This window comes from Rhincodon typus, chromosome 4 (assembly GCF_021869965.1).
Source record: "Rhincodon typus isolate 14 chromosome 4, sRhiTyp1.1, whole genome shotgun sequence".
NCBI lineage: Eukaryota > Metazoa > Chordata > Chondrichthyes > Orectolobiformes > Rhincodontidae > Rhincodon > Rhincodon typus.
The window spans coordinates 68,328,665-68,341,628 of record NC_063335.1 but is presented as its reverse complement, the minus strand read 5'-3'; the positions used below and the strand labels follow the sequence as shown (position 1 = coordinate 68,341,628).

Genomic DNA, 12,964 nt, shown 5'->3' with positions numbered 1-12,964 from the left:
CCACCTAGTTCACAAATTCTTCTCAGGGTAATGAATGCTTAGGGAAAAAATAAAATAAAACTCAAAAATAGCTAGGTTAAACGTTAATACACCACCTTTTGAGTTGCACGTGTCATGAAATGAATCAGGCATGTGTGCCAAGCCAGTCATAGAGTCATACAGCAAGGAAATAGACCCTTTGGTCCAACTTGTCCTTGCCAACCATAACTGTAAAGTAAGCTAGTCCCACCTGCCTGCGCTTGGCCCATATTCCTCCAAACCTTTCTTATTCACGTACTTGTCTGAATGTCTTTTAAATATTGTAACTATACTCGCATCCATCAATTCCTCTGGAAGTTCATTCCACACAAAAATCACTCTCTGTCTAAAAATGTTTCCCCTCATGTCCTTTTTAAATCTTTCTCCTCTCATTTTAAAAATATGTCCTCTCGTCTTGAAATCCTCCACCCTAAGGAAAAAGATGCCTGCCATTCACCTTATCTGTATCCCTCATAACTTTATAAACCTCTATAAGGTCACCCCTCAATCATCTACACTTCAGTGAAAAAAGTCCCAGCTTATCTAGCCTCTCTTTATAACCAGCAACATTCTGGTAAATCTCTTCTGAATCCTCTCCAGCTTGATGAATATCCTTTCTATAACAGGGTGACCAGAACTGGACATGGTACTCCAGATGAGCCTCAATCAATTTATTTTTCTTTATTTGACAGCAATATTTAACTCTTTCACTTGTAATGGACTCTCAAAATATTTTAAGAAGGTAGCCTATACCCTAATTTTTTCTTACTTTACAGGCAAATGTGAGGTGTTGTGTTCTAGATGCAATGTGACTGTCAAAGTATTTGACATTAAACAAAAATGCAATTTTTTTAAACTACAAATACAAACAAAATACAAACAAAAGAAAGAAGAACTTAGAATAATTTAACCCTATTGGAAAATTCGACCGCAAGAATATACAGTAACTAATACTGATTAACTGTGCTGATTATAGTAAAATCCCATAAACACAGCCCTTGGCAACAAGGCAAACATAGACACAGATTCTCACATGTAGTTCTCCAATCCAGGATGAAGAAGCATCAAGAGAAAATTCAGAGAAAGTAGCAGCCAGGAGGCATTTACTGAAGCTTCCAACCCTGTTGAGACTACAACAACTTCTAATGCCACTGAAAAGCCAAAACCCAGAAATCCTGATCTGAGAGAACTGGCCACACCTATTCAGGCTGCATTAAAAAAAAAATACCCAAGGTCTCCCAAGCTGTTTATATTACCCATGACTTCTCAATGCCTTTGCCTTACAACTTCTCTTTAAAATAAAGGACATAATAACCTCTTAAAGCAACATCATCGTCACACACATGCTGACATTTTTTTTAAAATGCACATTTTGTCAGAGAATGTCCAGTGTAGAAGAATTCCTGATCATAGACCCCAGTTTTATTTTCTGCTAGATCTCCATTTGTCTAGAAGTTGTTGCAATTCTACATTTGACCAAACAGAGACAAAGGGCAGATTTTCATCTTTAAGACAGGATTGAGAGTTGGGCCCCCTCCCAGCTTCAGAGTCCCACCTCTTGCTCAGCAGTGCTTGCCTGTGCTACACTTGACATGGAGTGGTAGGGACAGGCTGGATTCAGAGTCATCAGCTTCTGAATCAAGCATGAGGTGGGAATGGACATTGACAGAAGCCAAGGTTGGCAGGTTAGAAGAACAAACAATGGACCAGCTCTGAGCATGTGTTGGGCACCCTAACCATCTCCCATTTGGTCTGGCTGTGGAGGAAGGATTTGTTGCTTGCTTGTATCCAGAAATTTGCTTCAAAGTTTTCGTATTGCTCTTATTTGCTTTTAACTGATGCTTTTATTAAATTAGTCTAAGTGTAATTTTATACTTTAAACTAAAAGCATCTAAAAATAAACATATCTAACCATATTTAATATTGTGAAGTTTTAATTCTTTGTCATAAGAACATTTTATCTGAATTCTAGAAACTAATCCAATCATCTCTTTTGAAAAAGACAGATTTCACCCAACCATTATTTGATGTTAGTATCTTTATAAAACATTTTAATATCACACATAGATAACAAGGTGTAGAGCTGGATGAACACAGCAGGCCAAGCAGCATCAGAGGAGCAGGAAACATTTCGGGTCTAGACCCTTCTTTATAAATGGGGGAAGGGAAGGGGATTCTGAAATAAATAGGGATAAAGGGGGAGGCGGATAGAAGATGGATAAAGGAGAAGATAGGTGGAGAGGAGACAGACAGGTCAAGGAGGCGGGGTTGGAGCCAGCAAAGGTGAGTGTAGGTGGTGAGTTGGGGAGGGGATAGGTCGGTCCAGGGAGGATGGACAGGTCAAGGAGGCGGGATGAGGCTAGTAGGTAGGAGATGGGGGTGGGGCTTGAGGTGGGAGGACTGGATAGATGGGAGGACAGGTTAGGGAGGTGGATACAAGCTGGGCTGGTTTTGGGATGCGGTCGGGGGAGGGGAGATTTTGAAACTTGTGAAGTCCACATTGATACCATTGGGCTGCAGGGTTCCCACGCGAAATATGAGATGCTGTTCCTGCAACCTTTGGGTGGCATCGTTGTGGCACTGCAGGAGGCCCAGGACGGATATGTCGTTCATGGAGTGGGAGGGGGAGTTGAAATGGTTCGCGATTGGGAGGTGCAGTTGTTTGTTGCGAACTGATCGTAGGTGTTCCACAAAGTAGTCCCCAAGCCTCCATTTGGTTTCCCCGATGTAGAGGAGGCCACAACGGGAACAACGGGAACAACGGATACAGTATACCACATTAGCAGATGTGCAGGTGAACATCTGTTTGATGTGGAAGGTCTTCTTAGGGCCTGGGATGGGATTGAGGGGGGAGGTGTAGGGGCAGGTGTAGCACTTCCTGCGGTTGCAGGGAAAAGTGCCGGGCGTGGTGGGGCTGGTGGGGAGTGTGGAGCAGTCAAGGGAGTCATGGAGAGAGTGGTCCCTCCGGAAAGCAGATAAGGGTGGGGAGGGAAAAATGTCTTTGGTGGTGGGGTCGGATTGCAGATGGTGGAAGTGTTGGAGCATGATGCGTTGGATCCGGAGGTTGGTGGGGTGGTACGTGAGGACGAGGCAAATCCTGTTTTGGTTGTTATTGCAGGGAGGGGATGTGAGGGATGAGTTGTGGGAAATGCGAGAGACATGGTCGAGGGCGTTTTTAGGGGATTCTGAAATAAATAGGGAGAAAGGGGGAGGTGGATAGTCAGCTTTCCTGCTCCTCTGATGCTACTTGGCCTGCTGTGTTCATCCAGCTCTACATCTTGTTATCTCAGATTCTCCAGCATCGGCAGTTCCTAGTATCTCCTTAATATCACACAAACTGGTTTTCTGTGATGCATTATTATCTTAATAACATTATTATTTTGTTAAAATTGTATTGAGAACCATGGTCTACTCACTCACTAAAGGGAAGACTACCTATTATTTTTCTTCAAAGCAAGCATCCAAGCCCATAACTATAATTTGGAACACAGGGGACACAACTCTTTTGCGGTTGTCGACTTGCTCGATGAGCCAGTGTGTTTGATTGCAGACATTTCGTCACCCTGCTAGGTAACATCATCCGTGCACCTCCGGTGAAGCGTTGGTGTTCTGTCCCGCTTGTTATTTATATGCCTCGGTTTGCTGGGGTGGTTGGCATCACTTCCGGTTCTGTCTTTCAGTGGTTTGTGTATCGAGTCCAGTTCAATGTGTTTATTGATGGAGTTCCGGTTGGAATGCCAGGCCTCCAGGAATTCCCTGGCATATCTCTGTTTGGCTTGCGCTACATGGATGTGTTATCCCAGTCAAATTCGTGTCCTTCTTTTTCCATGTGTGTTGAGACCAGTGAGAATTGGTCATGTCTCTTGGTGGCTAGTTGGTGTTCATGTATCCTTATTGTCAATAATATTTCCCACAGTCCTTGCATGGTACTTTGTATATTACATGAGTTGTATTAGCTGTGGGTGTGGGATCCTTTACATTCGTCAGTAGTTGTCGCAGGTCGTTGTTGGTTTGTTGGCTACCCTGATACCTAGGGGTCTGAGTAGTCTTGTGGTCATCTGTGATATGTCTCTGATGTAAATAGGGTGACTAGTGTGTCTGGCCATGTTGTGTCTACTTGTTGTGGTCTGTTGCAGAGGTAACACCGGATTGTGCTTTTTGGTTTTCCATTCCTTTTAAAAACTCCATATAAGTGTACCTGTTTTACTTTGCTCAGTTCTGGGTTGCAGCAGTATGTTGTAGCTTGTTTGAATAATGTCCTGATGCAGCTCCATTTATGGGTGGTTGCTGGTGTAATTAAGTATCTGGTCCGTATGTGTGGTCTTTCTGTAAATGCTAGTCTGGAATTTCCCATCGTTCTTACGTTTTACCATTTCATCTAGGAAGGGTCATCAGTTATCATTCTCTTCTTCTTTTGTGAATTTTATTCTGGTGAGGATGATGTTTATGTGTCGGTGGGTTTCTTCTAGTCTTGTGCATTTGATAATCACAAAGGTGTCATCTACATAGCAGACCCAGAGTTTGAGTTGTATAGTGGGTGGCACTGTTCGTTCTAACTTTCACATTACCACTTCTGCAATCAGTCCTGATATCGGGGATCCCATTGGTGTTCCGTTGATTTGTTTAAAATATGGTCGTTGAAGGTGAAGTGGGTTGTGAGGCACAGATCCACCAGTTTGAGGGTGCTGTACTTGTTTATGCTGTTGGTGTCATGGGTGCCTGCTTTCATGATTCGTCCAGCAGTGTGGCAATTGTTTCTTTGGCTAGGTCGATATTTATGGACATAAATAGTGCTGTTACGTCAAAGGATGTCATAATCTTGTCCTCTTCCATTCTGATGTTTTTGATGATGTTGAGGAATTCTTGGGAGGAGTGGATGGAACGGGTAGTGTTGTCAACTAAGTATTTCAGTTTCCATTGTTGTTCTTTGGCTAGTCTATATGCTGATAGTGAGACAATGGGTCTGAGGGGGACCCCTGGCTGTGTACCTTAGGGAGTCCATAGAAGCAGGGCATGTTCAATCCCTCTGGCTTCATTTTTTGCTAATCTGTCTTGCTGATATCTCCTGAGTTGTGTAATTGCTTTAGTCAAACATACCGGCTCGGCGAGCAAGTCTGCAATCTCATCCACAACCCAAACTACAAATCTTCTCAAAAACTTTAAATAACTCTCTTTCTTTAGAAGGATTTAGTTCCCCTTCAGACAGTTCAATAAAAACCAAAGTGTTGGTAAATGGAATAGGCGAAGAGTATATTCCAGTCCTATTGTACAAAGTACAAAATTGTAACTTGTTGAATTGAATTGAATGGAATCATTTATTGTCATGTATATTCAATATAAAATACAGTGAAAAGTTTATACGGTTGCCATGAATTGGTGCCATTCTCGTTAATAATATAGTAAAATACACTAAAAAAAATCCAGACAGTCCAACTTTTCCTTCTCTGCTATTGCAGTCCCACTCTGGGCTTTACCAGCCCACTCCACTCCGCTGTCAAAAGCCCGCTCCTCAGATTATCTGGGCTAGTAGCAATTGTGGAAGTTACAAAATTACCTGTGGACGGAATTGATAGAATGCCTGGGGAGCGATTTGTCAGGAGTGAAATTCATAGCTTCACCTATAATCACGAAAAGTCCAGTTGAGTTTAAAGAAATGGAACAGTTGTAAGAACAGGTTCCGAATATTTTCCATCATGTGTGCGTGTAATGATGAGAGCAATGGCCAAACAAAATCCATTACCAGATGTCGCTGGAATAGTACAAGTATATGTTAGGGTAGCTGTAACTGTTTAAAAATGAGAATAGTTAAAAAGAAGTTCTTGGCATGTCTTTGTTAATTGAGGCTCAGGAAGCAGATCCAGAGTCACGTAACTTAGAACTGAAGCTTACACTAAAGCTTGAATGATTTCCAGTGTGATGTTATATTAAAAATGGAGTCCTGCTAGGGAATGAAGATATCCTCTTAGATCTGTGGATGATGACTGGAAGGGTGTTCTGAGATGTTTGAAGTAGCACATGAAATTAGCACAGCATGACATGAAGGAATATGGAAAACACAGGCATTGAAAAACAGGTATTTTACATGGCCAAGACTTTATAAAGATGTAGTGCTGTTCTGTAAAACACATCATACATGTCAGATGATAGAAAAACCTCAGCATGTAATCATGTAATTGGTCTGTGAAGTGATGATCAAAGCCTTCTGCCTGCAACAACTATATGAATGGCTCTCAGCTCAAAAACATGAGGTGTGAATATTCAGGGAAAAGCCATCGGACCTCTGGAAAAGAAGGAGCTCTACAGTGAAAGCACTTCATGCCTGAAGATTGCCAGCTTAATTCCCCTCAGAAGTTGTTGTAAGCAATAACTTTTAATTGATAAATCCAAGACATTTGTAAATGTGAACCAGTCACCCAGTGTCACATTCAAACAAGTGAAAGTGCCTGGAGAAGGAAGATCAAGAAATGATGTTCTGGTCAGCAAAAGGATCATCTCAACAACATTGTGGGCAGGGAACACTGAACTACCTTCCCCCTTTTCCTTCCACCCATATCACCAATTTGTTTTTGTGTCTATATGAATGTGCAGAGAGAGTTCTATTCGCGGGTTCAAAATTGAGTAGCAAGAATCTATTTATTTGTAATAATTAGTAATTCTTGTTAAGTTCAGACACTTAAGTTGGTTTGTTCTTTCTGTCAACCTAGCTCTAAAAGACAGGTAAATTGGGGAATTCTATGTACTTATTAAAATCCTTAACATTTGTGACAGAATAACAGGAGTCGTCTTCCACAAACTCCCCTAGTGAAGCATAACAATATGCGCATACTCTTGCGCTCTATCTCTTTCAATGTTGATGCACAGCAACCTCCATGAAGGGGGTGTGTGGACATTCACTGCTCGTGGCACGTGCCCTGAGATGTTGTGTTGCTGACACTTTCTTCAACTCTCTGAAAGATATTTCAGGTGCTGATTGATGATGGCCTGGGACATCATTATCGAACTGTGTTTTCTGCTGGAGCAAGTTGTGATTGTAGGGTAACAATCCTATCCAGGTGGCTTTGAAGGTCACAGCTGCTCTGAGATTTTATAGCGCAAGCTCATTTCAAGGAGAAACTGGGAGCCTGTTTGGCTTTTCCCAATCCTTGACCTTAAAATGTGTCTGGGATGTGTTTGATGCCACCTTCTCCAGACTCACATCCTTCTCTTAAGGTGGGAAGAGCCAGGCAGCCCAGCCATGGGATTCCCCAGTATTGCTGGTTTCCCCAGATGTGGGGCTGTATCAAGTGCACTGCTGTCAGTGCAGTCTGTCACCATCCTGCAGAGTTCATCACCAGGATGGGCCTCCTGAAGTGTTTGAGCATCTTGTGGATCAATGTTGACCTGCGAGAGGAAATACTTAGGTCTGCCAAGAACAGCTGCACAATGTGCTAGGAGGGAGAGCGGACAAATGCCCAGTGTACATCTCTAAGCCTTGAATGGTATGTGTGCCATTGAAGATGCATAGAACAAAACTTTCTCTCCAGAGACAGTGGAAAAATCACTGATTCAGTACACTCACTCACTAGATGGATGCATATGCCAAATCATGTGTGCTGGCTAGGCCCTAACACAAGCCTTGTACCTTCTATTTAGCCTCAGTGTTGTCCACATTAAAGTGAAACACCTTAGCTGCAGTCATCAATGCCACTGTTCAAGAATCCCTCTCATCTGAAGCTGTCTGCAGTCAAGAGGTTGGTAGCTCATGAGGGATGAGTAATGCTTTATCATTACAACTTCATTCATTTTTGGGATTTCTGAAGAGACTGCTCATCTTTTACATGAGTGGTAGTTTGGCAGGTGTCACAGCGAAATGAAACCAGAGCAGGCATTTTAAGAATATAGGTGAAGACATATTTCCAAAGTACAAGGTTTTTTACTATTATGTGGTAGAATGCCACCTGCGTGTCCTCAGTTGGCCTGGAAAATTTGGTTGATTGTCCCTAAAAGTGTTTGGTCTCACAAGGCATAGAAACGCAGAGAGTGTCATGCACCAGTACAGGCCTGCTGTCTTCAGTTTGAATTGTTGTAGCCTTTGACATCACAGGCAATAGGGAGATAGAGAGGCTGAGCATCTGGGAAGATATTTCTGAGGGTCCCATTATGGCTTTTTTCCCCCTTTGAGTGTCAGCTGGCACCATTCTTTCTCCCGGAGGAGAAAGGGGCATCTAGAGTGAGATCACGATCCCTTGCTCCCCGTTGCTTTGCTATTGAGGTTGAGCACCAATAGCTAGAGAGGTTGAGTGCAGATATATATGTATATTCTAGAGTGTGTCTTTATTGAGATACCCAGATGCATATATGCCAGAACCAACATGGCACTGATATCATTGGTAGAGTCCTTCATCTTTTGATTCAGCTTACAGAGTGCCTCTGACAACCTGCTTGATGAGCTTCTCCTTGCACTTTGATGAAGTAATTAATAGCCAACACCATGGGAATGTCTTCTGCCGGAGGCTGAGCAGGTGCTTGGCCTCCAACACATCCCAGAGACCTGGAGCATTACTTGCTCCCAAGTCAAATCAATGGGTCCTCCTCAAGGGTGAAAGTGGAGTTAGGAGTTTCTGTCGCTGACAGAGAATGTATTAACACTAGTGGTAATAGGAGAGCTGTGCAGCATAGCACAATGAAGCTTACTAGGCTGGTTGGCTCTTCCCACATGAGTGGTTCTGCTCCTCACTGGCCAGTTCTAAACTTATTGTAAGGAATGAGGTCCCTGATGCCTTTTTGTGGGCCAGTTTTTCTTGCTGTGACACAGAGGGACAAGTGGTTAGTGGTGTTGATGGAACAGGAGAGATGGTGAGGTGGCCATAATGAGTGTGTGTCAAGCACAAAGGGCATAAAGAGTTAGTAGCTTGGGAGGATGAGCTGGGTGAGAGCCATTCAGTAAACAGCTGTATGAAACAGTGAGAGTTGTAGATCATGAGCCTTGATGAGATGGCTTTGCAGTGCAGAATTAGAATGAGTAGTAGCCCTGTGAGTATGAGGAAATAGAGAGGAATTGGTAGAGTGAAGAATATCATTGACCTGCTCCTTGCACTATTGGGCATTCCTTTTAACTCAGGACACAGCACTATCTGGGCTGCAATTCATATTCATTGCGTGAGAAAAGCCACTATGAACCATGGTGAATCAGGCGCCATGAATTTCACTCAACAAAACATTAACTCATAATGGGAAGATGCCTCCCAGAGAGTCACTGTGGTACAGGAGACTACTTAGTCCATTTTTTTTTCTGCTTATTCTTCTTTTGTCTTCAAATCAAATCTGTAGAATTCATGATCCCAAATATGTAATATTCTTAGTTTGCTCTTGAGAAGTTCAGACAGTTGCTTGTGCATACAAAAATGCACATGTTCCTCTATTGGAACTACTTTGTTGTTCTTCTATTGGAAACTACTTTGTTGATACTTTATATGGTATTCAATTTTTATCTAGTCACAAAGTAACATTTGATGTAATTGAGATGCAAGTTTCGTTTTTATTTTAGGAATGCAAATAGTTATTTTGGATGGCATCTTTGCAATCTGTTTGCTGTAATTATAACTTCAAGTTTTAGTTCCATTTTAATACCATGTGGGTGTGAATTTAGCATGTTTACTAGGTTCAGATGAATTGTTGCAGATCTTGGGTTAGGTGCATTTTCCCACATTGGCCAAAGTCTCAGAAGACTGGGGAATAATTAATGTTTGATGCATATGAACAATATGCTAACTTTAACTTTGAAAATTCATTGCTTAGTAATAGTGTCTTGATGCTAATAAATGAAAAATTATCCAAATGTCTGACAATATATTTTTTGCAGCTGTTTAATGCTGATCTTGTTGAGCTTTTCTGAGATCTTAATGTTACAAAAGCAAATTGACCATTTCACTGTATACTTTTGAAACTCTCAGAGTAACACAACAATAATGGAAATATTAGCAATTGCTTTAATATGCAGATTTCTCTGAAAAAAATCCACATCCTCATACAATCAGAAATAAAGTGTTTTCTGTTTTCTAAATCACTGATACTTTATCCTTGGTTTAACTTATTCAGGTTACTAGATGAGATGAATGATGAACATACTATCATTCAGCTGTATGTAAATGAGCTAATGAACAACGCACGGTCAGTGATGGAGACTAAACTTTGATCTTATTGAATAATCTCTGATACTAAGACAGCTGTGTTATAGGATGCATTTAGTCTATATAGATTGCATTAGTACTGGGTCTGTAATAAGTTTAACAATTAATACGCAAGTGTCCTTTTTCTTGAGTTGAGGTAATACAGTGTTCTAAATAGTTTTACATTATCTATCAAATAGAGAAAAAAAATACCTTGTTAGGATACCCTTTAGTATAGGACAAAATGTTGAAAAATTCCATATAATCCAAAGGGTCAAATCATTTGGTATGTAATTTGGTAGCCATTTTACAGAAAATTTTGAAACTTGTACAGTCTTATGTACAGATTAATTATTTCAAAATAATATCAAAATATAATTGACTATTCTTAAAAGGAAGGAATGAAGGGTGATTTGATCCACATATTTTCTTCATTGGAGTGGCTAGAATACATACATCACATTTAAAGGCAATGTCATAGTGAAGAGGAGCCAGTTAGCACCATGGAATGATGGGAGATGCATTCTAGATGCTTCCCATGGGGAACATCCAGAGACTTACAGACTCTAGGCCACTTGCTCCTCTGGAGAATGGTGCAAGGTATATTGGACAAAGTATCAAAAGGCTGGATTATATGCTGAGAGTGGAATTCCTGAAACCTAGTGTACATTTTGAGGGAAAACCTGTCTTTGTTTGGCCATCTGCCGTGCTTTAATTATTCGGGGAAGGATCATTTTATTAATATGAGATGATACTAATCTGCTGGAGGAAATCCCACTTCATCAAACTCTTGGCTATAAGTAGTCACCAACAGTGCACCACAACAGGATTGGTGGCTGCTGTTGATATTGCAGGAGACCTACAAGAAAGGGAAACCAGAGATGCCCAAAACTAGGCAAATCTGGGATCCCATTGGGATAAGGTTGAGAGGGGTGGGTGGAGATGGCAAAACTGAAGGTGGTGTGGCATCTGGAATGCCTCCATATAGCACAGAATTATCCATTCACTAATCAGTACACATCCTTTCACTAATCTGCTGCCAATAGCTTTAAAACTGCTTGGCTACGCATTGGGTGAGGGCCTGTCCTACTGCCTAAATCATGGTGGGAGTGAGGATTTGCTGGCTGATGAATGGAACACCACTGATGGTATGGTGCCCTAATTTACAGATCCACCTAAATTAAGCCCAAAGACTACATAATTTAATGATGTGCAAATATAAGTGCAGTGGAAGGCATACCACCAGGTGGTTTGGGGTATTTTTATTTTAACAGATTATCACCTACTGAAATTATTACTTTAACACATCATGATATTTAATTCGCAGTAAAATGGGAAAATTCAGAGTTTTGCACAGAAATGTATTAATTTCACACTGTAAACGCCTGATCCTTTTGCATAGTGGGTTTGTAGAATTGTTAGAAGAATTAACTTTGCAATGTCATTGCAGTACTTGTTTTACTGTCTAAAAGAACGAACAATGCCTCTATTGTGCAGGATATGAGTAATCAAACCAGGTACCCCTTTCAACTTTGTTACTAAATTAAGTGGCAGATATGCTCATTAATGAATTACAATTTTGACGCTTAAGAGATTAAGGGTCAGTTTACACCATTTTTGTATAATTGTGTCACCTCAAAAAGGAGACTTTCAGTATTAATTTATAATAGCTGTACCAATGTTTAAGCTCACAGACCCTGTTGCTTGCTTATTTTAGTAATCTCCCTGTTATCCGGTAACCACCCATTTGGAATTATCATGCAAATGGCAAAAGTTTGAAAGAAAACTTAGAATTTTTATAAAGTTTCTTTAAAAACATTTGTTTGAACTTGACATGCCAAGTTCCAATGCTGTCAAATGATTTGAAAATGTCCTGAAACTTATTGAGCAGCAAAACTACTTTATGGAACAAATAATTATTCATGAGTGAAGGAAAGCTTGTAAGCAGGCACAAATAAAAAATTTATTCAAGGACTACTAGGCCCACATCCCCATTTCCTCAGCCTTCAACGTCAGCTGCTGCTGAAGTTGCAAATGCTATTTATGTTGATGACTCTGATACAGTCAAGTGTTTGCAGATCCCATTGAAGAAATTTCATCACCCTTCGGACATTTAGGTTTAAGATTTTTTTAGTCAAGGAATATTGGAGTGGACCGTCTTGGGTTTCTATAAGAGTGTTTCTCGTGCAACTGGCAGATTCATGTAACAGGTGTCTGTGATTTTCCAGATAACAGGGAGTTTACTGTAGTTTAGTTAACATTCTTTCCATATTTAAAACTAATAAGAAAGTGATAGTTTCACTGAAGGAGCTGTAGAACTATACTGACAAGAGTATGTATATAACACATATATGCTGGCAGGTAATGCCAGATTCTGCAAGGGAAATGACAAAAAGTTCAAAATATTAATCTGCTATATGAATTAGTCTGTCTATATTGTGTAAATAGATTGTAAGGATCAATCATGTGGCCGCAGCAAGATTTGAATCCCTGATGTGGTCTGCACAAATGGTGGAGAATGTTTGCTGAGGATTTATTACCTTCTGATCTCAAGCTTCACCTATAATTTTAAATATACATAAATGAGTAATTTTGATCTAAAAAATGACATTTATTGCATGGTACATAGAAGTAAGTGCTGGATATTTAAAGTTGGTACGCATAGAGTCATAGAGCTATACAGCATGGAAATAGACCCTTTGCTCCAACTTGTCCAAGCCAATCAGATATGCTGAATTAATCTAGTCCCATTTGCCAGCATTTGGCCCATATCCCTCTAAACCCTTGCTATTCATAGA

General features: G+C 40.7%; 1 protein-coding gene across 1 annotated transcript in view; it reads left to right on the top strand.

Annotated features, from left to right (window-relative positions):
- The first annotated feature begins 10,108 nt into the window (after window positions 1–10,108).
- LOC125481008 (dystrobrevin alpha-like) overlaps window positions 10,109–12,964 on the top strand; it is a 60,999-nt gene continuing 58,143 nt past the window's right edge. The window contains exon 1 of the mRNA XM_048596127.1: window positions 10,109–10,167. Coding sequence (XP_048452084.1) covers window positions 10,109–10,167 — 59 coding nt within the window. The remainder of the gene's footprint in view (window positions 10,168–12,964) is intronic.